Below are 26418 nucleotides of genomic sequence, written 5' to 3'. Positions count from 1 at the left end.
TTTACTGCAGGCCATATGTGACCAAGTTGTGTTCCTGCTGCTCGGGCTCCATAGCAACAGCAGGTGCCAATGCCACCAAGGAGAGTGAACTGAGTTTATATGAGCAAAACCACAAGCACAAAATGTAATTTGTTTTTCTATGTAGTCACAGCAAAGTCCAGGCAGTCTACATGTTCTGTACATAGTGAGACAACTACTGATTTCAAGACTATCGACTCAATACTGTAACCTCTGCTCTTACTGTACTGTTTAATAAGTTAGCTATACACAGTTTTGGCAGGCAATCATCAATAGATTACCACTTCTTCCTTTCAGTTCCAAGTACACAGCACGTATTCAACCCCAGTACAGAACTTCGTGGATATGATGGGATTTTGAAACTGGTGTAATCAAACCTCTGTGCTCTGTGCGTACAGGGTGGATCAAATGACACTGAATATAAAGACACAAAAAAGTCTGACAGCTGTTGATACATGCAAGCAGGGCGTCTAAGCACTGTTAGTGTTTCTATCATCTGGTCCATAACTCCTCTGGCATATTAATCAATCTGAGAACCATCGGGGGCCCAGTTTCTGTTTGACATCTGCTGTGCACGCAGTTTCACTTTACAGCTGGCAAGGAAAGCGTCTGGGCTTTTGACCTTTTCCAAAGGAATATAAATGAATTTGTTGCACTATCAGGGCAGATGTCAAGCTTTATGCAATAAGGAAATTAATTATGGTGTAAAAATAACTGTAGATTAGTGAATGAATTGAGGGTAAACTAACATTTCTACCTGGAATTTGGAAGTTGGGTTTTAGCTAAAAGGCTGTCGGCAACAATAGTCCAATATATTGGGAAGGATAAATGACTTGGCCCCTACTATATACTGTAGGTATAGTTTCCTATTGGACAAGAGAATGGTAAGAAGGGGGATGTTTGATTGAGAGTTTTTGCAAGTTTTTGCAGATCTCAGATCAGATTTTGCAATATGCGGGTTATCTTCTAGACACGACCCATTTCTAGAGCCTCTCAACCTGATATATACGCTCCAAACGGCTCTCAACATGGCGATGGCTGAGCCCGCGGCTAGCAGCTAATGGTGCTTACAGTGAAAACAACCGCGAAAGTGCTGACAGAAATAACAGTATTTACCTGAGAGGGTACCGAAGGGTGGGTGCTACGCGTTATCAGCTGTAACCGCCATGTGAAAGCAGTGCAGAGCCGTGAGCTAGCCAGTGGGGCACGCTCACTAAAAGCACACGTGGCCAGTGCCGGTGTTGTGTTGAGTACCGTTTTTCCCGTCGATATGTTCCCCTACCTAAACCTGAACCACCTGAACCGACCCTTAGGGGGCGCTATCATTTCTACAGGAGGCAAACATTATTCGACGGGGGAGCAGATTTCAACATAACATCAGCGTTGTCAACAAGGAGAAACTTGGATGTCAACACACACAGAGGGAGAGCGACTTCATTCTCTGCTCAGGTAGACATTACTCCTCTAGGCTATATCTTTTACATTACATAGCAAATGTTGTTTGCTGCTATATTAAATTGCAAATTAAAATGCAAATTTAGCACCTTTATAACCACAAATGTAAACCTAATGGGGATGCTAGAGGAAAAGACAAGGGATCACCAGAGCCAGTAGGATTCATCGTCTGGGGACCGTTAATGTCTGTGCAAAATGTCATCTTCATCCATCCAATAGTTGCTGAGATATTTCCGTCTGGACCAAAGTGGCGAACCGTCTGACATTGCCATCCCATCCACTCCACTAGTGTGGCTAGTAATACAGCATCAAGACAAATGAGACAGATAAAACACATTTCTTTTCTATTTAATTAATATAAATCACTAATTAATATAAAATGTTAAAGAAATAAAAAAGGCTGAAGTTTGACTTCATTTACTTGACAATGCACGCATTAAGACAACAATGCACGCGTTAAGACAGTATACAGGCTTTACAGGCTTACTTACAGGCCTCTGGAGGAATAGAGTTCATTATCTAGCAGATATTTTATTTGTTCTTTTAGCATTTGTCTCCGTAAAGCTGAAGAAACAAAACATAGAACGGGTACAGGTAATTCAATGTAAAATCCATGGTGATATATGCAACAGAGTACCTTTAGTTGGATGATATCTCAATAAAAGAACAGTGCCATCAATGCAGCTGTACAACTAAGCGTTACAGGACTGGTGAGGGCCCACGGAACTTGTTCTGACAGCATTGTAAACAGAGGTGCATGACACACAAAGTAAAACATAACACTGCTCGCTGTGATCGCCCTTTAAGAAAGTATGCAGATTAAATTGGCAAGTTCAACTGGCAAGTTGGTTGCTTTTCCAAATGAATCCACCGTAATGTAAATGAATAATGTGGTACAATTAATATAGATAAAGTGAAGTTGCTAATATGTTCAGACATTTTTCAAACTAAAAAAAAAATGTGTCAAACAAAGTCTGCGGTTCTAACAAAAGCGAGTCTACTCAAATGCCCAGGTAACAGTTTCTTCCTTGAGGAACATTGCAATCAGTCCAGCTCCTATGTTATAAGTTTAATAGATATTTTTCCTATTTCCAAGAATCATCGGCAGTCTCAGAAATGCCCGGTAAGCCATCTTTGGATGCCAAAATGTGTCCCGCCAAGTGTTTTAAAATAAATATAGGTTTGTGCCACTATAAGGGCACTGAACCAGTCAAGTCTCTTGTCTTGTGAGAATTTTTCTCTGGGATGGTCCACCCTCTGGATGTCTTCAAAAGGCCTTTAAGCATGTCTGCCTCTTCTTCTCCAGGCAGGCTCAAATGTCTGTTTTGATTTTGTCCAGAGAGTTGTCGATCTTTGTGAGAGTCTTTTTGATGCGTAACGCTGTTAATCTGGCTGATGGATTCTGGTACCAGCACTCCTTCATGAGTTTAGCCATGGAGGTTAAAGTCTGAAAATGAATTAAGAGAAATAAGTCAACTGGCGTGTCCCGTGTCAACATTAGAGTATCATTAAAATCCTTTTATTTCTGGATATCAAAAGCATGCAGACTTGAATTATAGGCTTAAAGGGATAGTTTGGGTGTTTTGAAGTGGGGCTGTAGGAGGTACTTATCCATAGTCAGTCAGTGTATTACCTACAGTATTACTGCTGTGGACGGGGCTGGCAGCAAAATGTATTTTAGCCACCTAAAAGAAAGGCTCACCTAAAAAAAAAATCAGTATCAGTTTAAGTGTACGCTATATTTAGAATATTTTCACCACTTTACCTTGCCGTCAGTGAGCAAATTTCTGATGGAGAACTGAAGCTGTTGTATCCATCTATGCTCTCGTCAAAGCTACCAGACTCCATTGAAAAAAACTGCAATTTTACCTTGCAGAGCACGAGGGTTGCTGGTCTACCGCTGCCTCGATCAGTTAGTTTGTTTACGTTATTGTGTGACTTTGGTGAATCCGAACTAACCGAAGTTACACAATAACACAAACAAACTAACCGATCGAGGCAGCGGTAAATCAGTAAATCCCATGTTACTCGAGCTAAAATTACAGATGTTTTTCAATGGAGTCTGGTTCCTTTGGTGAGAGCATAGATAACGGCTTTAGTTCCCCGTCGGAAACATAGACTGTGTAGCTGTCTGACAGCAAGACAAACTGGCGAAAATATTCTAAATATAGCGTACACTTAAACCGTTAAAATGTTGATTTTTTTTTTAGGTGAGTCTTTCTTTTAGGTGGCTAAAATACGTTTCGAAGTCGGCCTCGCCCACAGCAGTACATTGCTTTGTTTCACTGCGGTAACTCCTGTCTGTTTCTCCAAGCTGGAGGCGTGACGACCGTAATGTACTGTAGGTAATACACAGACTATGGGTAAGTACCTCATACAACCCACTTCAAAACACCCAAACTATCCCTTTAACGTCTATATGAATATCACCTACAGGGTCTGAAAACCATCTGTTTGGGATGTTGGGCCTCTGCTGATCCACACACACAACCTTCTTCATATCCTCAAAACTGGGATCACTTGGGACCACGTCGTGAAAAGGTGGCTTGTAGTCTTCTACGATGCCTACAAGCAGAGCAGAGCATGCAGCAATTCACTTTCAAGACCACTGAATCACTCAAAACAAAGTGTAAAAAGTCATACTGACAAATGACTGACACATAAAGTACATTAAAGGGTATATAAAAAAATAAATCATGGCTGTTTTATCTTTAACTTGCTCTGAAGTGCAGCTGTGGGATGAAATAGAGATATGAGGTTACTGTGTCGGCGGTCAATCAATAGCTTAAGTGTTGCTGAAAGCCCAGTTCCTACTGTGAAGCGATAAACCCATTTGACAGTGGATGGAGGAAGTAAGTTTTATTTCACAAAGATTCTTCTGGCTTCTCCACAGACCACAGAAAGTGGATGTTGACATGTGTATCAAGGCCAAATCTTTCTGTCAATAGCAGGAAAAGTTTTTACTTAAAGCTGTTACACACCAGCAGTGTCAATTTAGTGCGATTCATTCGCACGTCAATATATTTTTTCTAAAGGCCTTCACACACTGTGGGCGTGACGAATGAACGACACGAAAATGGGAAATACTCGCCTGCGAATATTATATGTCTACCTCTTATTGTGAAAGGTAAGAACGGAAGGAGTGGATCTGGTCTTTGTCTGCTCTTTGTTTCACACTGCAAATAAAGACATCAACCAATCCGGACTGAGTTGCGCCTATATTTATGAAACGACAACACGGACGCTACCAAGACGGCAAACTTTATTACTCCTTTCAACCTTGACAAAGGAAGCGCATACCAGATCTATTCCTTCTGTTCTTGTCTTTCACAATAAAACCCCTAGACTTATAACATTCGCAGGAGAGTATTCTGCATTTTCGAAATTGTTTATTCGTCACACCCATAGACTGTAAATAAATATGGACGATATGACAGCTCCCCAAAAGTGAAGCCAAAACATCTCGATCGCCCCCTGGTGGCTGGCTGCAGCATAAATCCCACCCCCGCCATGTTAGCGGATGGTAAAAGACCGCTTAAAGCAATGATTCTGTGTTCATTCTGAAAAGAACCACATAGTAATAACACTATCTACATCTTAAAAAAAAAAAAAAAAACTGACAATATGCTGCTTGTGGGGAATTGAAGATGAACAACACATTGAATCCAACATCCAAACATGTTGTGTAAAAAACCAACCGTTGCTGACTGTCCTCCTGGCGATCTCCCACAGGACGAGGCCAAGGGTCCAGATGTCCACTCTCTTGTAGGACTCGAAACAGTCCATCTGGATGGAGTCATCGAGCACTTCAGGGGCCATGTAGCGCTTTGTGCCTACTTTAGGGTTGTTCCCCACGTCTAACTCATTGGTGTCTTGAAAATGCATGACCGCCAAACCTAGCAGGAAAACACAGAACACTTTCAAGTTCCCCTCCAGACATGAGGCGTATGAAAATACTCATAGAATCGTGCTCGTAGGTACAGATTTAAGGTGAGCACAGAGAAACTTTTCTGGTGTCAAACTCTGAACATACATCATTCTGCACAGTGAAGAAAAACACGTTTTGGAGTCGAGGGGTGCCTTTAAGCTTTCCGTCTCAGACAACTATAGTGAAGACAAAACACTAGACTCACTCGATCAACTGATTTAAATGCTGAACTTGTTCGTCGTAAACAGTCCTGTTCCCACAGGATGTACTCCGACAATAAGAACAACTCGCTCGGGAGACAAACAACTGCTACCATGTTTGTCGGAAGTGCAAAATGCGTCATCCGGAGCAGAATTTATTACATCGAGCCCGTAAACATGCCAAGCCAGTTGCCAGGTTAAGGCTTGAACATGAATTAGTTTTTATTCAAGCATCTGCAAATGGAACAGTGGTGTATTAGATAAAGTGGTCCGAGTTCCTCTAAATGTGTTTTTGATTAAGGTCCCAATGGGGCATTTACGCAGAGGTTGTTCTTCCTAAATTAACAACAAATATGGCTAAGTGGATGGATGCGAGTAGAGTGATGTTATTGCAGATGCATCTCTTATAAAACAACTTTAAATCAACCCCTCCAGTAGTTTTAAAGTGGTTAAAATCATCTTATGGTGTGTCAGCTCTTTATTGACGCCATCTTGTGTGTACACGGAGTGAATTATTCAAGACTCAGTGTTTTTTTTATAGCTGCACCATTCAATCTAATGTAATTATTCTAGTTGTGTTGTTCATCATTTTATACACATTTCCTCAAAATTCAGCCAGATATATTTATTCTGGGATCTCTAGTTTGAAATACATTTCTGTGGGATTGAATGATTGATCCTATCCAAATCTTGAAAGCAAAAAAAATGTAAGTTAAACTTTTATAACTATTAGAAGTACGGAAATACAGAGGTGGAAAAATAACAAAGTACATTTACATAAGTACAAAATTAAGGTACTTTTACTTTACTTGAGTATTTCCACTTTATTCTACTTCATTCTTCTACTCCATTACATCTCAGAGGGAAATATTGTACTTTTTACTCCACTACATTTATCTGAGAACTTTAGTTACTTTGTTGATTCAGATTAACAATACAAAATATAATCAATAAATAAATTATGATATTATATCAATAAGGCTTTATTGGTCCCCAGGAGCTACCCAGCAGTATGTACAGTAATACATAAAATATATATAAATAAATTAATATTAGCTCCACCTTCACCAGCTGCAACATTAAAGTGATGAACACAATAATGCATCAATAATTATAATTCAATAATAAATATATTATTGTGAAATGGGCCGTTCTGTATAATGAGTACTTTTACTTTTTGGTACTTTAAGTATATTTTGAAGCTAGTGCTTTTGTACTTTTACGTAAGTAATATTTTCAATGCAGGACTTTTACTTGTAGTATTACTACTTTTACTTAAGTAAACGATCTCAGTGCTTCTTCCACCACTGCAGAAATATAAACAGCGTATTTATGATAAAGATCGGTCAGTATTCTCACCAAGATCAGCGATGCAGCACTGTCCGTTCTTTTTAACCAATATATTTTTGCTCTTGAGGTCTCGGTGGGCGATGGCCGGTTTGCCCTGAGTGCCGAAGATCTCAACATGGAGGTGTGCCAAGCCGCTGGCGATGGAGAGCGCCATGCGGAGGCAGCCGGACGCGTCGAGGGTACTGAGCTGAAGGTAGTCGTACAGGGAGCCCATCTCATGGAAGTGGGTGATCAGCCACAGCTGAGTACTGGAGTTCCTCGAGGTCATGTCTGAAGCTATGAAGCCTGAAGGGAAATATATCAATGCAATTAATAAAGAAACTTTGGTCAACACGCGCACCACAGTATGTAGCCAATCGGAAAATAAATAGCCAGTAGGCAAGGTAGAATGGTCTGCACAAGTATTTCTTAAAACAAGACATTTTAAATGAATAATTATTTTAAGCTCTAGTGTCTCTTGATTTGTTTGTCATATATCATGTCCTGCTGTAATCAATCACATTCTGGTTATGCTAGGTTTAATCAGCGATTAGTTAAATCACAACACATGGTGTGGTACAGTAGGTGTTCTGAGCCTGTACACATGAAATATGGTACGCACCCAGGATGTTCTCATGTCTCAGCAGCACCGTGTTGTAGATCTCGGTCTCTCTGAACCAGGACTTCTCGTCTCTGGAGGAGAAGATTTTGACGGCGACGCTCTCTCCCTGCCACTGACCCCTCCACACCTCACCGTACCGGCCCTTACCTAGCGGGCAAAAACATGGGAGAAATGACCAAACAGCACACACAGAAAATCAGCATGAAGGATGTGTTTTGCCATAATGTGATACTTAACACTAGCATACTTGATGTTTTTGATATTATCACATCATTAAATGTCTCTCTTATGTTTAAAGTTTGCTCAAAGCGCTTAATTACCATTATTTACCCTGGAGTTTCTTATCCTCTTTTAGCTCGTCATCTTTCTCGTTTCTTGAGGTTCCAGCAAAACCAAACCGTGATAAGGTTCACTGTATGCTGGTTGGCTAGTTCCAAATAGCAGATAGAGTTTGAAGAAAGTCAAATATTTTGCAGCTACAGGCTCAGACATCTTTGTCAGAAATTGAGCTAAAAGCAAGTATTGAAATTACATTTATCAGGTGGCCACTAGGGCTGCAACTAACAATTATTTTCATTGTCAATTAATCTGTTGATTAGTTTCTCGATTAATCGATTAGTTGTTTGGTCTATAAAATGTTAGAAAATGGTGACAAAATATCCATCAGTGTGTCTCAAAGCCCAAGATGACGTCCTCAAATGTCTTGTCTCAAAGATAATCAGTTTACTGTCATAAAGGAGTAAAGAAACCAGAAAATATTCACATTTAAGAAGCTGGAATCAGAGAATTTTGACTTGAAAATTACTCAAACCGATTAATTGATTATCTAAATAGTTGCTGATTAATTTAATAGTTGACTAATCGATTAATCGTTGCAGCTCTAGAGGCCAGCAAAATAATCCTATATCAATGCTACTTGATGTGTAAATGGATAGGCATCAGTTTGCCAACATGTTCACCATAACAACTTTGTAAGCCAGTAATGTGGGGGTGTCTGTGTGAATGTCAGCTAATTCTGCTGCTCCCTAGTGGCCACAAATCAACTCATGCTAATTAAACTAGTTTTATTATTCGAGAGTTTGGATGCAACAATACAAGTGGTGTAGAAGAGTGAGGAGCAAACTTGTTATTTATCCATATGAAAATATGTCTGGTGTTGATAATATTTTTGTTCTGACTCTTAACATACTTCAATCTCAAAACTAAACTGTGTGCAATTTTTAGCTCCAGGGAGGGACTTGATTGCTGCAATATTCATTCTTGCACAATTTCAGAATATCCTCAGAGCACTGACCTGTTTTGCAACCCAAATATTTATTTTAAATTGATTTATTTCATGTGGATAATATTGCATAATATTGCATGTTTTGGATTTTTTGTCTTACAAATGAAGGCAGGAAAGAGAGTGCATTAGTATCAGTGAAAATGTGAACCGGGAAGTCCAATTTGAAAAGTTATCAGACAGCAAGATGCTACACAGCGAGTTACACTCCTTCAAGGGAGAATTTACAACTCTGATAAGTTATTATAGCATCAATGATTTGCTCCTCTGTCAATACACGTGAGGTAAATAATGCTACAAAGTATATATGCCCTTACGCATACAGTATTTGTCCATCACAGTGTGTGAAACTAAAAATGAAAATAAGCACTGAAACAGTTTTTAGTGAACTGAAACTAAATTAAAACTAAATCTTTTAAGAAAAACTAAACTAAAACTATATTTCTTGGTTAAAAACTAATACAAAAAATAAAAATGAATGTAAATTAATTTCAGTTTCATTTTTTTTAGCTATAATATATTGCTACCAAATAAAGGATACATGAATTTTCATTAACTCTCGTGACATTGAACAACAGAAACTGAACAGACTTGACCTTCCATGAGATGCAAAGACAAAAACTAAACATTAAACATTCTGGCCATTCCTACACAGTTCTCTAACCATGTATTTTGTATGTTTATGTAGCTACATACTTCTGAGACATTATAGCTGGCCCTAACAAAAACAAACTAAAACTAATATATAAAAACTAAACTTTTCTGAAAACTAAAACTAAAATAAAATAAAAACGTATTTGAAAATGTAAAACTATTATAACTTTGGTCAGCACAGTGGGAGTGCCTCATTGAAATGAATGAGGAGGCGGTGCCATTGTTAATATGAAAGCAGACTTTTTAACAGGCCACTTACCCACACACTCATTGAGTGTGATTTGTCGTGCGACGGTTCTCTGAACGAGGAACGGGAGTCCTGAGCCGCTGCCTGACGTGCAGGAATGATCCAGAAGATCCTGGCAAAGAGAAAAAAAACAGAAACGAAAAGAGTAAAGGGTTTGTATATTTACATGTGTGTGTTTATATTTGCAATTGAGCTATCTGAATGAAAGGAGTCCTGTGGCTTGAGCCTAAAAAAATGATGAAACACGGAGCATCTGGGACTCAGATGGAGACTAATACAACAGCCTGCCTTTGATGTGGCACCCACATGGGATGTAGGGGGCAAGCAGTGTGTGTACCAGGATATTGTGTGTGTGTGTGTGTGTGTGTGTGTGTATATACGTGTGTGTGTGTGTGTGTGCGTGTGTGTGTGTGAGTGTGAGTGTGAGTGTGTGTGCGTGTGTGTGCTGGAGGTGCAGAGTGCCCCCTGCTGAGTAAACAACAGAAGTGCCACCCCCTCCCTGATGACTGGTGTGGGTGCTGGAGATTTTATCTAACCAAGGGCCAGACTCCAAAACAGGTGCAATGCCGCTAAGCCTTTTATTTTTATCTCGGCTATAAGACATGCAGCGCCCCGCCGCCGACACAGGAGGGCAGTGCGCAGCAACACAGCCGGCAGCCTCCTCCTGAGCAAAACAAACGGCTAAACTGGGATGGGGAGGATTGAAAACAACTGAGAAGAGTGATGCCTCATATAAACAGATGCATAATGCAAGAGCTGCCTGAGAGACAATTTGGAATCACAACACAGGAATGCAAAGACAGAGGCCGTAAAATGAATGATGAGTTGCTCTGCGGAGAGTTTAAATCCCTCTCTTTGGTACAGGAGGATTGTTTTTAGGAGGGTATATTTGGGCCAGGCTGTTAAGCAGCAGAATGCAATCAGAGCGATGCAATATCATCATAATCAGACGACTTCTGGGCAGCGGACTCCGGAGGGACGAGCACATGTGTTTCAGTCCGATTTGCTTTTTCACAGCCACACCACTGTGTTCCTAATATCCTTTCTCATGACGCTGCCAAGCACTTTTTAATTATGCTGAAACAAACATTCTGCGGCTCCATATTTGGGCTTTCCATTGCCAAGTGCACTGATGGACTCTTCAAATGGCTTGAAACGAGGCCAAAATCAGCCATTTCTTTCTCTGACACACACATGATCATACCGTTAACAGTTGGATGTGTCATTTACAAGTTTCATAATTAAAGATAAATGGGATAATCTAGGATTTGGAGAGTTTAAACATGCTTTCAAAAAGGGATTATATGTTTCATGACAGCTGAAAATGTTGTGAGACGCGTTCAATTAAGAAGTATACTAATGTATGTTAATGTAAAATGTGCTTTTGTGAGGATTATAGAATCATGAAATGGACGGTAGCAGCCAAGCTAGACTGTGAGCAGTTTCTGCTGAACTTGATTACGCAGCGTTGTGAGCCAGTGAATGTGCCGGGGTTGTCTTTCAGACTAAACGCTAACCACAGGACTCCACCTAAACTCTGGATCAGTTTAGCAGTGGGCCTCCAAAACATAAACCGCTCTGCAGAAAACTTACAATCCACGGTTGAGCGGAGAGAAAAATAAATAGCGAAAGACATTCCTCTAACAGGCTGGAAAAATGACTGAGAAGATTCAAAACAAGTTTTAGCACCACCCACACACACACATGTCATGAATATGTAGCCACTGTGTATTGTTTTGAATGTTTTTACACAAGAATTATCAAATACTCTGGAGATTACAATCTGGAAAATACACAAAGTTCAGAAGTGAGAGCGTGTACTGCTGAATTAAATCATTTTTGGAGAAAGACCACTAAGCATGACAATATATTAAGACTTAAAACTTAAACTTTAAGGTCCCATAATGTAAAAAGTGAGATTTTCATGTTTTTTTTGTTATAAAAAAGGAGGTTTCAGTTTTATACGAATACTGTGAAAGTATCAAAACGCTCAATTCACAGAGAAATACACACAGCCCGTATTCAGAAACCGTGCCTTTCAGAAAGCTGTCAGGATTTCTGTGATTTTGCGATGTCACAAATATACTATATTTAGACCATTTCACAATGTAGTACAGTGTATGTGAATGACATCAGCTGACAGGAAGTAAACATGGACCCAAGCTGTTGCCTGTTGTTGAAATACACTAAAACAGAGCCTTTCAGACAGAGGGTAAATACAGGCATACTCAGGCGGACAGTATGAGGAAAATAAAGGTTTTTTTAACATTAAAGCATATAGGTCATTTTTATATCTATTTTGTATACTCCTGTTTGAATTAAATACTTGACAAATGAAGAGTACAGAGTATTTTCTCATTTAATTAAGAACTTTAGTGCAAAATGAACATAACAGTTTCGAGTGAAATTTGTAGAGAATAAATATTTCCAGCTAAACACTGACTATGTTTTCATGCATGCACACAAATACAGTTATAAGATTAATAGTAAAGTTTAGTTATAGTTTGATTTAACTGAGTTTGATCAGATTTTCTGAGAAATTTGAGTTAGTATGTGCTTGTATTATAAATTTAAACAACGTAATTGTGTATCACAATATCTCGATATATGATTTCATCACGATACGATTCAATTGAAATTAGCATATTGAATTATCGCCCAGCCCTACATGTATTTAGTGTTTTATTCCTCTAATGTGTTTTCTCCCATCCTAAAGTGAGTGCTTTAACTAATTCATCCATGTAGTGTGATGCAAAGTCAACATAAAACCACTGAAGAAGCCATTCAGATAAATTAAATAACATTTACAACAATGGTACGGTGGACCCGTTTTATGAGTTTGTTTGACTTTCATTATGTTGAATGAAAGAATATGCTTCCTTTGAACTCCAAGTTGTCTTCAATTGCGCCATGTTTGGGTTAATCACAGCATATAAGACTAAACCCTTGATTACAGTGGCACCACATGACCGCCTTGATCACAAATCTGGATTAAAAAGAGGCAAACAAGGTTTATCCATTGTGCCATCATGTCTCTATTGTATATTATCTTGTGTTAAATGGTGAAGATGTGTACAAAGAAGAGGCCCCACTAATCCAACTGTGTTTTGACTCATCAGCTGAATCCGTTAAGTTAATACAACACATAATTATAGAAGGGGGTTTCCATCTCTGTTGTTGGTATACATTTGCACATTAAAGAATGGTAATCCAAGTGGACAGAAAAGAGCCACCCTACCACCCAGAATCAGAACACAAGATGGGATCTGCTATTACTTAGAGCTGCAACAACTAATCGATTAGTTGTCAACTATTGAATTAATCAGCAACTATTTTGATAATCAATTTGAGTAATTTTTAATACTAAATTCTCTGATTCCAGCTTCTTAAATGTGAATATGTTCTGGTTTCTTTACTCCTCTATGACAGTAAACTGAATATCTTTGAGTTGTGGACAAAACGACATTTGAGGACGTCATCTTGGGCTTTGGGAAGCACTGATTGACATTTTTCACCATTTTCTGACATTTTATAGACCAAACAACTAATCGATAAGATAACTGACAGATTAATTGACAAGTTCACATCCATATATATGAAAATACTTATAATGCATATGGTAAATAATTCTACATATTGGACCTTCGTCTACTCTATGAAAAAAGCAAATGTGGTATTTCAAAAAGCTTTTTTACTGATCCTGATCCAAGTGATTTAATATTATATAATCTTTTACTGAGCCCTATATAGCCCTAGATATATGCATTTTCTTACATAATGCAGCTGTGCTCCCAGTGCACATTTCACGTCAATCAAGATAGTAAAACCAACACAATTTAGTTATCTACAGTATTTCTTTCCATCGTTTCCTTCCTAAATTCCTAAAATAGAGGCGCTGCTGTTTTATTTAATGATTCAAACATCTTTCCCACACTTCTGTGCTTCAGTAGAGGTCAAGTTATAACACCTACAGTATATATGGCAGCTAGCATAGAGAGAAAGAAGTGGGTTAAAATAAAGGACTGGATTCTAATTATATATTCAACATACTAGTCGATTTAAATGACTATGCCTGGAGCAGCTCTTACACCGTTCTTTCTAATGACTCCTACTCACCGCCAGAGTGCTCTCCCCCACGTTGGACGCTATGAGGCCGTCGATGGTTCCATACTCGGCATCTCGTGATGTCAGTCTCTCCATCTGGTTGTTGTGGATGCGTCTGAACACCAGGATGGCGATGGCGGAGAGGATGATGAGGATGATGATTGGCGCCACGATGACGACAGCCAGTGTGGTCACGCTGTAGCTGGACAGCTCCTCTGCTGTGAGGGGAGAGAGGAACATTTACAATGTGAGGTTTTCTTCAGACCATCAGGTCGTCACTTGGGACATATTTAGAAAACAACATAAAGCTTAAATTCTAAAGATTGAATTTGACTGAGTGCTGAAACGTACAATATGTAATTTGTGCCGCTAGGGGGCTCTCAATAAAAACAATAAAAAAAGTAGTTTGATGACATAAGTAGAGTCTTTTTTTACATTTTACCTTTAAGTAAACAACAGATGAAGAGGGGATCCTGACTATGTACGCTGAGGGGAAACCTCTTCATTGCTGTGGCTTTTTCTCATCCTAGACCACACATACTGACACAAATCACAGGTTTGCAGCTTTCTGCAGACCTTCTGGAGAAACCAGTTTAGGGTGGGGGTGCACACAGAGCACATATGCGCACGAGCATTCATTCTTTCACACACTCACACATAAAGTGGATCTCATCAAGTCAGCAGAGGCCGGTCTGAGGAACTGACCACCATTCACACTTTCCAAACATTCCAGGGGAAAGACTGCTCAGCTCTGCTGCGGCACAGACAATGATCCCCTTTTCTCAGCTCAAATAATGAACCGTTTCTCCCAAATAAGTAGCAACACATTGTAGGAACTCTCTAGACTTGAACCAAACACATGGGCAGGGACGCATTTAGCTAGATGACTTATATATTTGTATTTGTGGCAATGTAACAAGATAGTAGAGTATTGCAAAATATACCCTTTTTGCACCAAAATTAGGGCGTATATCTGGCTTTTTAAAACCCACTAAAAATAGGCGATAGACTCCTTTCCCATTGCGAGTGTGCCGTGACGTTGCACTGGCCTTTCTGTTTTTTTTCTTGGTGTAGAAAGCATAGACTGTATAAAGGAAGTGGACGTAGTCACCGTGACGCCACCCATTGGTTTGTGGACTGCTGTTTTGAAGCCTTGAGTTTGGCATTTCAACCATCGGCATCTTGTTTTTTTGCAACCAGAAGTGACACGAGAGGGTGGAGCTAATTACAACCAAACGCTAAATAAGACTTTTTTAGGCAACCAAGCATGTTATAACTAACTTTCATGAACTGAAAACACACTATGAAAGTGAAAGATGGAAACACAGACAACTCCCAGATCAGACAACGCAGTGGTAGCAACTTGTCAATCACAAGGTAGCCGGACCGTAAAGCATCCCCTGCTTTATGGTCTGTTTGACTCTAAATGGGACCATCATTTATTAAATGAACATCATGCTGTATTGAAGAAGACTTGAAACTAGCGATTGAGACCATAAACTCATGTTAACAATTTTTACTGAGGTAATAGATCAAGTAAGAAGTAGGGTCATTTTCTCATAGACTTCTATACAACCAGAGGAGTCGCCCCCTGCTGGCCATTAGAAATAATGCAAGTTTAAGGGACTTCAGCATTGGCTTCACTGGCTTCACTTCAGCTGGAGCCGATAAATGCCCGAGACTACTTCAGAGTCATTTGTCCAGGGAATGGAAAGTTCAGATTTTAGTGGGTGTTAGTGTTTTTTTTTGTCTAGTGGGAAAGGTGCTATAGACATTTTGTGAATTGTTATGATGTGGTAACCAGCACCCAGTTAAGTCAGGTTAACACAAATATCTCCAATTTGCAACTTTTATTCATCTCTGATCCATTCCCCAAATAAGACAACTGTGGTATTTTAAGTATAAATATTTATCTATAAAATATAAAAAGAAGGTGAAAGAAACAAAAAGGGAAACGGCAGCTCTGTGTATAGATGCCGGCCTCTCCTTCATTCCCAGGTGGCTTCACCCTCTGGGCTCTTGTCAGCCAGCTCTGCCAGCCTCCAACAGGACAGAGGGGAAGTGGACCGTGACTAAATAATATTCAAAAACCTCCCTTTGGTTGCCCATCGTCTCCCATGTTTCTGTTTCATAAGGTGCCAGGAGTGTGACCACACAGAGGTGCAACTCGGGCCAACGGAAACCATCCAGAACAGCTGATGACATAGCCCTCTCAGTAGAGAATGTAATTTATTGTCCTAAAACAATAATTACTAACCCACATGGTTGTTCCTATTCTGAATAGATGAAATCTATTATTTGGTTTAGTACACAGTTCAATGCTGAAATCAACAGATGGAGCTCTTGAGCATCTTTGATATACAGAACGCAGCATTCTGGGTAGTACGGTAGTGTACCTTTGACAGGCAGCTCCACAGTGCTGTTCATGTTACACAGGTGCCCGTGGCAGCACTCCACAATCTGGTCTCTGGAAGGTGGCGTCTTGCAGGTCATTGTGCTCTGCTCGTAGACCTGAAAGCAGCCTTTCTGGTAGAGCAGGGAGCCGGCGCTGACCGTCAGAGAGGAGAAACACTGGTGGCCCATGCAGCGATTCCCTGTTGCACATGAGCTGCCCTCACACACACACTGATGCACCTCTTTGATCGGGGGCTTCACTTCCCCCTCTGCAAAAGATTCAGGAAGAAGACGAAGCTCGTAAATAAGTACATTTTTGACCATAAAAATCAGCAAAATTCAAGTAGTTTTGTCGTAAAATGAAATAGTTATGAGTGACATAAGGTCCATGGTGAGCAGCAGCCAAGAGAAATGTGCACAATGTGTGCAAAGTCACCTTTCCCTGGAGCTTGCACAGTGACGTTCATGTTACACAGATGGCCCTGGCAACACTTGACAACATAGGCCGACGAGGGTGGCGTGGCACAGGTGGCTCTGCCCTCCTCGTCGTCCCTCAGGCAGCCCTTCTGTTGGACGGCCGCCCCATCAATCATCTTCAGAGAGGAGAAGCACTGCTGGCCGGCACAGCGATGGTCACGCTCGCACACGCCGCCGCCCTCGCACACGCACTCCTGCTCTCGGAGGACTGGTCTGCCAGCAGACAGCTCTATATCTGATAAGAGGAAATAGAGATTATGGGGAAACCCATTAGAGCAATACCATTAGTAGCCCATTAAATTAAATGCCATTCACTCAGATCAGAAAACATGAAAATGTATCTCTGCTGGCTGACTGTGTGAGTTTTGACAGAAAACAAAGGACTCGTTCTTCATATTTTAAAAAGACTGAGTGATGAACTAATAAAGAAAAATGTTACAGAAGTTTAAGCAGGATAGTGTTACGATGCAAACACCTCACCTTTCCCCGGTGACTGCAAGGAGACGTTCATGTTGCACAAATCTCCGTAGCAGCACTCGACCACCAGCCCGGGATTCGGCGGGCTACCGCATCGCGACGACGCTTCCTCGCTACCCACAATGCAGCCCTTCTGAAGGGCCGATGTCCCGTTCAGTATGGAGAGGGAGGTGAAGCACTGCTGGCCGAAACACCGGTCCCCGCTGCTGCAGGACGCTCCGTCACACAAACATTCAGAGTTTCTCACACTGACATCCCCTAGAAAAGAAAAAAAGATATTAAGGAACAGTTCAGAATTCATCAATGACTACATGAATACTTATATTCCACTATTATTCCAAATATGACAATATTCAGAATTTGACACGGGTCATGTAAACAGGGTATCTATTTGGATATTCTTTAATTAGGCCTTATTCCAAAAGGAGTATTGTCCAATTAAAGGCCCTGACAAATCAAGCCAGTTTGGGGCCGTCTGTGAGCATCTGTCAGCCTAGCCCTTTTATCGGTGTGTCCCGCACCATCAGCTGTAGTCTGCCGGGGTTGGAAGTTTTTTGGCCGATTCAGCATGTTGAATCGGCGGTGGAGCCCGTCGCCGAGAGAAATCCCTCTAATTGGCTGTTCAGCTTAAGTAAATCAGTGCACGAGAAGGGAAACGGAATTGAGGAAAGCAAGCAAACGAGTGAAGTCAAGAGGAAAAACACAGAAGGCTCTTCTCAGTTTTCATCTTCATCTCATCTGATCCACCGTCCTCGGTCTTCGGTTTCCCTTTTTGAATGACGAATACAGACTACTGCGACCTGCTGGTGTGGAGAGTTATTTCCTCTCACGCAGGTGCAGAACGTACGAGCTAAATGGCCGTTGGCTGTAGTCTTTGCGATGTGTTCAAATGCAACTTGTCGGCCAAAACAAAGACGACGTGACGCAACGCAACAGTCGGCCTTCATCGCCGCTAGTTCTTTGATGTCGGGTTGGTGTGTCCGGGCTTTATGACATGTGGGATATGCCGATAATATTCTGGTTTTAGGAGATTTCTTTGGACATTTATACAGCGCTTTCGGAATATGCATCTTAATTGGGGATTTTACGGCAGTTTGCGACACACGGCCTCTTGCCTGTTTACAGCCAGCTTTGTGTACACAAACCAACTAGAGATGCATGTTCAAAAGAAAAGCCCACATTTGTGGTCGGAAGGAGAAACACACCTACTTTAAAACATTATGAAAGACTTGGATATCAGTAGGTTTTTGGACGGGGAAATATCGCAACGCCGACCTTTTTCAAGGTGGTGGTTGAAGGAATGAAAGAGGGAGGCTGTGTTCGCACGGTTGAACAGGTCCACCACTCGTTAATCGGAGTATGCACGGCTGCATGTAAACAGGAATATTAGTGGAATATTCATGTTCATTAGCCATGTAAACAGCTTAGTAGGAATATTGTCTTTTATGGAATAAGGGCAAGAGCAGTCATTGAAAATAGACTGAGAGATGCTGCAAAGGAGGACTTGAATCTCTAATATGCTCCCAAATGCTTTGTGACAACAGATGATCAGTGCTTATCCCTCTTGTAAGGATGCATGTATATCTATTGTAAGTACGGGGATTGCCACCCTCAAAAAGCTCCTCTTTCCACTGCATTCCACCGCCGCCACTGCAGTTGTTTAAAATAACACTGCGAGACAGCAGATGAGAGGGAGACAGACTGGGGAGGGGTGGTGAAAGGAAAAAAAAAAATTAGTGAATTTTTCTATGCATGTAAGAGACTTGAGGGAGGACAGAGAAAGACACAGAGGCTGAAAGGTTGCGTGTATGTTTAACTAGAGTGAGTAAAAGAGAAGAGACGAACAGAGACACACCCTTCCAGCTGCTACATGTACTTGGGACGAGACACTTACCTTCCAAGCTCGAACAGGGAAGGACGAGGACGATCAAAACCAAAAGAAACATGTCCCCAAGCGTCATTGTAGACCTAGAGAGAAAAGAAAAAGAGAAACACAAAAATGAGGGCTGCACTCCAATGAATGTGTGTATTTTGCCAGGCAAAAAGGGGGCTTTTATACTGATGCACTAAAAAACCTTTGGTATTTTTGTAAAACATCTTTCGGGGACAGACGGAAGACGAAGAGAGCGACAGACAGGATTCGACGTCGACCTAAGAGTATTAGAGCGAGCAATTTTACAGAGGGAGACCTTTTCTTGTTTTCTGAAAAAAAAAGAGTCAACACCAAGTTTAAAATGCTCAAGTAAAGTGGGTCTCAAGCCTTCCTGTTGTCCTGGCAACAAGGCATTGAGTGGCAAGCAATGGGGAGACTGGTGCTCTCTTATTGGCTGCCTCTGTGCGTGCATGCGTTTGTGCGTGCGTGGTGATGTCTGTGTGTGTTGGAGGGACAGGCTGCTTGGCAGTGAGAGAAGAGGAGCAGACAGACGAGAGAGGAGGAGGAGGAGGAGGAGGAGGAAGAGGAGGAGGAGGAGCACAGCGGGGAGAGTGTGGGTGCCCAAATACTATCGTTTAGAGACCTGGAGACAGTCTAATCCTTCAATATTTAATGCGTCTGTGGAAGCGTCCACATACGCCGCGCAGTTATGTTTATCCAGTGACAGATTTTTAACAGACCGCCAGTTTAACTCAAACTGTAAACTCAAGAGAAAAAATCCCCCCCCTAGCTACTCGTTTTAAAAAAGATCTGTGAGTTTTTTGTGGAGATATCGTAGCCTGCAGCGTGCCCCGTTTATGCCACACTAAGCACCGGGGCCGTTATCTTGGAAGCATGTGTGTGCGCGCCTGAATGCATCTGTGCCACAGATAAATACCCCCCCCCCCAACCCCTCCCTTACCTCCATCCCCTCCAAGCCTTTGTGCCCGTCTCCCAGACATAAATGATTAAGCACATAACGTTAGCATTAGCCCAACGGCGGCGTCTGTACGGGCCGCTCGCACACAGACCACATGCTGCTCCTTTAATCAGAGCACAAAACAGAGGCTGCCACACAGAGATAATCGGGAGCTCTGTCTGCTCCCTTTGGACCGGGGGGAGGGGATGGGGGCAGGGAACGGGCAGGAGGGCACGGAGAGGCGAGGGAGGTATGGCCAGGGGGCAACTGGGGGACAGTGGGTCAGAGAAGGGCAGAGAACGGGGGGAGAGACATGTGGGTCTGTAACGGGGAGGTAGGGAGGGAGAAGTGGGACAAGGAGGTGTCTGGTGTCAGCGCCCAGGGGGACAGCGGGAAGAAGGGCACCATGCTGGTGGGGGGGCGGTGACGCCGGAGGGGGGGGGGGGGACAGGATAAAGAGATAAGCAGAGGAGTAAAAGACAATAGTCTGGAGCACACACACCAAAAAAAAAAAGGTGATTCTGTCTAATCTTGATATTGACTCATACATCAGTCATGTAGAAAGACAAGCACGACATCCTGACTCGCACGATCAATAACTCACCTCAATTAACTAAGTAGAGCATGTCATGAGGCTCCATTTAATGGCTTCAATTAGTGTAGGTAAATGATTTGCTGCACTTTTTGTTTACATTTACCGCTGAAAGACCCTCGACGGGGCACTGAAATTATCTCCGTCTCTCAACTCATCTCTCCCACGCAGACACTTTGTCTTAAATAAGCATCATAAGCAGCAGCGAGCCACCAAGCCGCTAAGTGGTCCTATTATGTGTTTGCTGTTATGTACAAAGCAAATATTTCAGTCTGCGCTGCAAAAACCTGAGAGCCTTTTTTTGCTTTTTCTCCAACATGCGTTTATCAGAATCAGATTTGTCAAGTATTTAATACTCTTATCAACATGGGAGTGGACAAATATACCCGCTTTTTTGCAAATGTATGCATATATTTATCATTGGAAATCAATTAACAACACAACACAATGACAAATATTGTCCCTGACAGGTACTGCATTTAGGATAAAGTAATATGCTCAAATCATAACATGATAAACTCAAGCCCAACAGGCAACAACAGGATTAAAGACGTACAATATACGTATAACATACTGTCTAACCCCAATGCAAATAAGTAAATACAAAATGCTGAGAAGTGGGATCTATTAAGTGTGTTAAATATAAAAACAATTATAGTATAAATATGAATTAAATAAGAATATTTCTTGAAATACGACAGTATAAATGCAGCATTAATGCCAGGGTATTGCACAAATTATTGCACATGAGAATAATAATAAATGATGGGGTAGTAGCAGCTGGATTTCTGTATTTGCACAAATCCATTACTGTACATTTTTTCTATCTACACGGTGTATTTTGCATGAGTGCAGTAAACACAAACGACTCTCCCCATAGCTAGCTGGTAACATATCATCAGACCAGCTAACAGCTTCCCCTTGATGAACGCACACACCCAGAAGGACTAGTCCTGATATTGGAAACCTCAGAAGGGATTCTTGGAAAGGAGAGAGGCAGGGCTAGCATCTGCAGAACCGATTGCGATCTGAGCAGACAACTTTATGGCGCTATGTGTGTGCTGCAGCTCTCTATCCCTGCGTATTGAATTCTCTGGCAGCGTTCTGCTACACTGTGTGTTCACAGAGCTGACATCCTGCCAAGAGTGTGCTCTCATTTCCCCCCCCCCCCCCACACTATCTGTCTCAACCCCCTTCTTTCCTTCTACTCCCTCTTCCTATATCCTCTGATGTGGTGGTGTAACAGGAAACCAGTATAAATACCACATGGTAATTATAACGTATGATATATTTCCCCATGTTTGTTGGAGCTAATAATCTAATGGGTCTTACGACGGTATAATGCAGAGCAACATTTTATACAAGCTTAAAAAAGGTGGCCGGACGTTATTTAACAACAGTGAGTAAGCTGTTTGTTTTACAATGCATTATGACGATGCCTTCTCTTTTACTCACTCTGTGAAAGGTTAGGCAGTTTATATTGGTGGACATTTCCAAGTGTCTAAAGCTCATGTTTTGCAATGCTGGAGAGTAAATCAAGTACAGTGCTTCAGTACAATGTTGAAGTACTTGTACTTTACTTCGACTTTAAGCCAGTTCAACATTTTACCCCACAAGATTTCAGGGAAAGATATTTTGCTTTTTACTTTGCAGATTAATGTTTTACATACAAAACATGTGATCCGACAGTCGGATCACATGTTTTGTATGTAAAACACTCTGATTGGCTGTTCAGCTTTAACGAATCAGTGCACGAGAAGAGAAACGGATGTGAGTAAAGCAAGCCAACGAGTAAAGTAAAGAGTAAAAACACAGAAGGCTCTTCTCATTTTTCATCTTCATCTCATCTGATCATTTCAATACGCGGATATTTTAACAACGACATGGCCATCTGGAATGAAGCTAAGTGGTGAGTGAGAGTGGTGTGAAAATGATCGACAAACGCTGCTTTGTTTCATGTAAGTATCATAACAACGGCTTGTATATCCGCAGTCCAGTAGGTCTTCCGGTTTCCCTATTTGAATGACGAATACAGACTACCGCGACCTGCTGGTAGAGTTATTTCATCTCACGCAGTTGCAGAACAAATGTGGTAGTTGGGCAAAGTTTTGGACGAGACAAACGCGACGTGAGGTGACGCAATAGGCGGTCTTTGTTGCCGCTAGTTCTTTGAAATAGGTTTGGTGTTTCTGGGCCTTAAAGGCTACCTACATTTTAAGGCATCAGTAATAATAAAATAACATTTATAATAATATGTATGCATGTATGCAAGTAATATGCATGTATGTAAGGGGTCAGTCTGCACAATCAGTAATTTAGATTTTTAACTATTTTTAGTTGATAATACTTCTGTTCTTAAAACATTTTTGAATGCAGGACTATTCCTTTTAAAATAAACTATTTTGTATGGATTTACGTCTTTACTTAAAGCTATTACGAGGAACTCTAATTTTGGTAGTGTTTCCAAGCACTAGAGTCCCTTTAGAAAACCTGCAATTTTACTGCAGCGGGGTCTGACACTCCGCCATGCTCTGTCCTGGTTCTGGTTTTCCTGTGCCTCCCCTTCCCTCCAGCATGCCCAGCAATACGGCAGCATGGTGTCGGTGTTGGCTCCCAGCGGGGAGCAGCGAAGCAGCGAGGCCAAGCTCTGCTCCTGGCCGGAGGAGCTGCTGCTGCTGGGCACAGACTCCCGACTGCAGGTCGAAGACGCCAATGTAGCTGTAGCTGGGTCTGAACGAGGCGAGCTGGTCGCTGCCGAAGGTCCTGCTGGAGTCTGAGCTGAAGGAGTTTTTGGTGAGCCTGCATGATTTCGTCTGAAGCATTAGGTATAATAACTATATAGAAATATCCAATCTTCTTGTTGATGGTCTGGATCACTATGTAGGTCACATAGAGGCATCAGTATTGAATTGAGACGGTTTCAAAAGCAATTAAAGGTTCCTCACAGTAACTTAAAGTAAATAATCTGAAAGCTTTTCCCACCACAAGTATTTTGTATGATGATATCAATGCATCCGAGATGCGTAAACACTGACCTTGCTCACATTTAGCTCAACACAAGGTAGTCAAGTGTGTACAACCCGGAGAGAAATAGTTGAAATAGACTTGGCCCAGTGAAAAGCATGTTGGGGTTGACTCCCGCCGAGCGCTGCTGGAGGGACTTGAAAGTGATCCTACATATCAAGGCTCCCGTTTTACGACGCCACGTTTCCTTCCCAGACTCTTTCCAGTGATCCCACTCCAGAGGGCCATCTTGATAAGCACTCCTCTAAGATGTTGAGCAGAGCTTAAAGTGATTAAAGGGAGATGATTAAACATGCCACTCAAATGCTGTGATTGGTACAACTGAACCCAAAAACAGGAGCATGTGGGCAGTTATGATGATTTAAATACATTTAAGGAGTTGGTACACTTACAAGACCACATCTTTAAGTGCCATAAACCTAATATTTTATTAGCATTTGTTGTTTCTAGGTGACATTTTCAAACTGATTGTTGTAATAGCTTTCAAGAACAAACAAAAATATTAGTCTAGTTGGATGCTTTATGATTTTGGTGTGTTCTGTATTCGGGTCAAGACGAAGGAGAGAATATGACAAAACATTACTGTCTGATGAGCATGGTGTATCAGTGAGGTTGAGGAGGGAGGAGGCTAGAAGCCCTGCAGGAGCTGCTGAGTCATCATGCTGGCAGAGAGGGAGACGAGAGGTGGAATCTGTGTCTGTGAGCTGGCAGGCTGGCACAGTTACCATGGCACAAATAGCCCCGGCACCGAGGAAACTGCAGCAAACTGCGGGGCGGCGAGGGAAGAAACAGGCAGAGAGACTGGGGCAATGCGGCGCCTGCTGTTCCTGTCCCTGTCCCCCGTCCCCGACCCAGACCCAGACAGCCAAAGTGCCAGCGTGCCATCAGGGACACACAGATGGTTCGCTCCTAGGTGAATGTGGGTGTAGCACAGACCTGAGGGCGAAAGTCGTCCTCTTTGCAGCAGCCCACATTCATATTCACACTACAGCTCAGCAAATCAACACGTACACCTCAGTCTAAAAAACACTCTCTGCCTACAGTCAAACACAGCACTTGGGATGACTAAAACAAAGTTTATAGAACACACAACCTTAACTTTTTAGTAGGTTATGAGGGAATACACGCAAACCCTTGATAAAACTGTGCTTATGAACTGAGTAGATTAAGATTACAATAAAAAAAGAAGGGTGCACACTGTTGATTTAAGCATCAATGTTGGATTTAAAAAACATCTGATTATCAGGGGTCAAGGACTACCTCACAATGTGCATAAAGCACAATGGTAATGGTAAACCAATTTAGGACCATGGACTGTACATAAAAGGTGGACGTAGTCACCGTGACGTCACCCATTGGTTTGTGGACTGCTGCTTTGAAGCCTCTACTTCAGTATTTCGTCCATCACCATCTTGTTTTTTTATCTGTCGCCATCTTCGCTTTTTGCAACCAGCAGTGACACGAGAGGGTGGAGCTAAGTTCAACCGAACGCTGAATACGACAATTTCAGGCGTCCAAAAGGTTATAATTAACTTTTATGAACTGAAAACACACTGTGAAATGGTTAAAGTTCCAAGACAAAAACACGGGATAACTCCCAGACTGGACAACGCCGTGGTAGCGACCTGTCAATCACAAGGTAGCCACGCCATGAAGCATACCCTGCTTTATGGTCATTTTGACTCTAAATGGGTCCATAATTTACTAAATGAACATCATGCTGTATTGAAGAAGACTTGAAACTAGCGATTGAGACCATAAACTCATGTTTACAATGTTTACTGAGGTAATAAATCAAGTGAGAAGTAGGCTCATTTTCTCATAGACTTCTATACCACCAGACTTCTTTTTGCAACCAGAGGAGTCGCCCCCTGCTGGCTGTTAGAAAAAATGCAAGTTTAAGGCACTTCAGCGTTGGCTTCACTTTTCAGACCCCGGAGTTGCCCACTGATTGGGACAGATTTGATGGGTCATCTTGTGGAAGGCTTGCAGTGTAGTTGGCTTAAGGGCCCTACACACTGTGTGATATTGGCAGTCTTGCAGGTCACACTGTGCAAGATGGGTCTAATAAAATCTTGGTCCCAAATCTGTGTCAGGCTGTACAATATCAATTTAGAGTGTGCGATGAAAGCCTGATGAAAAGTAGGGCTATAGAAAAAAAAAAAAAAAGCAGAGACATGTCATGAAGTAAAATCATCCATCTGTGCTGCTCTTGTGCTTCGAAAATGCAGCAAAACAATAAACAAGGTTTTGGCCTTACTTTATTTAAAGTTCCAGACAGTGTTATGAGTTGGTTGGTTTGTTGACTTGGCTCGCAGCAGCAGTCATATTTTGGTCCTTTCTGAAACTGTCAACATTTTTGGCGCAGGCTAGATGTGTCTTTCAGTGCGAATCTAGGGCCGATGTTTTACTGTCTACTTTTTGTCAGGAACAGCTCAAAACAGCGCAGCAGTGTGTGTAGGTGTGTTTAGGCAATAGACAATAAGACGGCAGTCGAGTTTCCAGAATCGGTAGATTATTATAGCAGCAGGATCAGCAAATATTACAACAGATATTTTGCTTGATAATGTGAAATACTCTCTGACAAAATAACAGCAGGTGAGCAGCTGGTTTGAGTGATGAAGAATCTAGCCACGAGATCACAAATTAATTAATTCTGGGCTTTAATCTGCATGCTCGTTATAGCTGGGTATCGTTTAAAATATGAATCATGATGCCAGTACCAATAACCCTAACCCTTAAAGTGATACCGATACCAATGTAATACATCATTCAAATCGATAC

The 26418-nt window shown here is 41.6% G+C and overlaps 1 protein-coding gene across 3 annotated transcripts in view; it reads right to left on the bottom strand.

Moving 5' to 3' along the window:
- Positions 1–1805: 1805 nt before the first annotated feature.
- LOC141782758 (activin receptor type-1-like) overlaps positions 1806–26418 on the bottom strand; it is a 201142-nt gene continuing 176529 nt past the window's right edge. For 2 of the 3 annotated variants that reach the window (XM_074659450.1, XM_074659449.1), the window contains exons 2-12: positions 19082–19155; positions 17191–17445; positions 16670–16945; positions 16236–16502; positions 13852–14057; positions 9748–9847; positions 7553–7699; positions 6961–7236; positions 5172–5369; positions 3908–4038; positions 1806–2920 (exon numbers count right to left, since the gene is read on the bottom strand). In XM_074659450.1, coding sequence (XP_074515551.1) covers positions 2786–2920; positions 3908–4038; positions 5172–5369; positions 6961–7236; positions 7553–7699; positions 9748–9847; positions 13852–14057; positions 16236–16502; positions 16670–16945; positions 17191–17445; positions 19082–19148 — 2058 coding nt within the window. In that variant the 5' untranslated portion in view covers positions 19149–19155 and the 3' untranslated portion in view covers positions 1806–2785. Of the gene's footprint in view, positions 2921–3907; positions 4039–5171; positions 5370–6960; positions 7237–7552; positions 7700–9747; positions 9848–13851; positions 14058–16235; positions 16503–16669; positions 16946–17190; positions 17446–19081; positions 19156–19262; positions 19345–26418 lie in introns of those variants that run through there. The other variant, XM_074659451.1, reaches the window with a different exon arrangement.

The sequence above is a fragment of the Sebastes fasciatus genome, chromosome 14, assembly GCF_043250625.1.
Source record: "Sebastes fasciatus isolate fSebFas1 chromosome 14, fSebFas1.pri, whole genome shotgun sequence".
Classification (NCBI taxonomy): Eukaryota; Metazoa; Chordata; class Actinopteri; order Perciformes; family Sebastidae; genus Sebastes; species Sebastes fasciatus.
The sequence above is the reverse complement of the archived record's forward strand: the minus strand, read 5'-3'. Positions and strand labels throughout refer to the sequence as shown.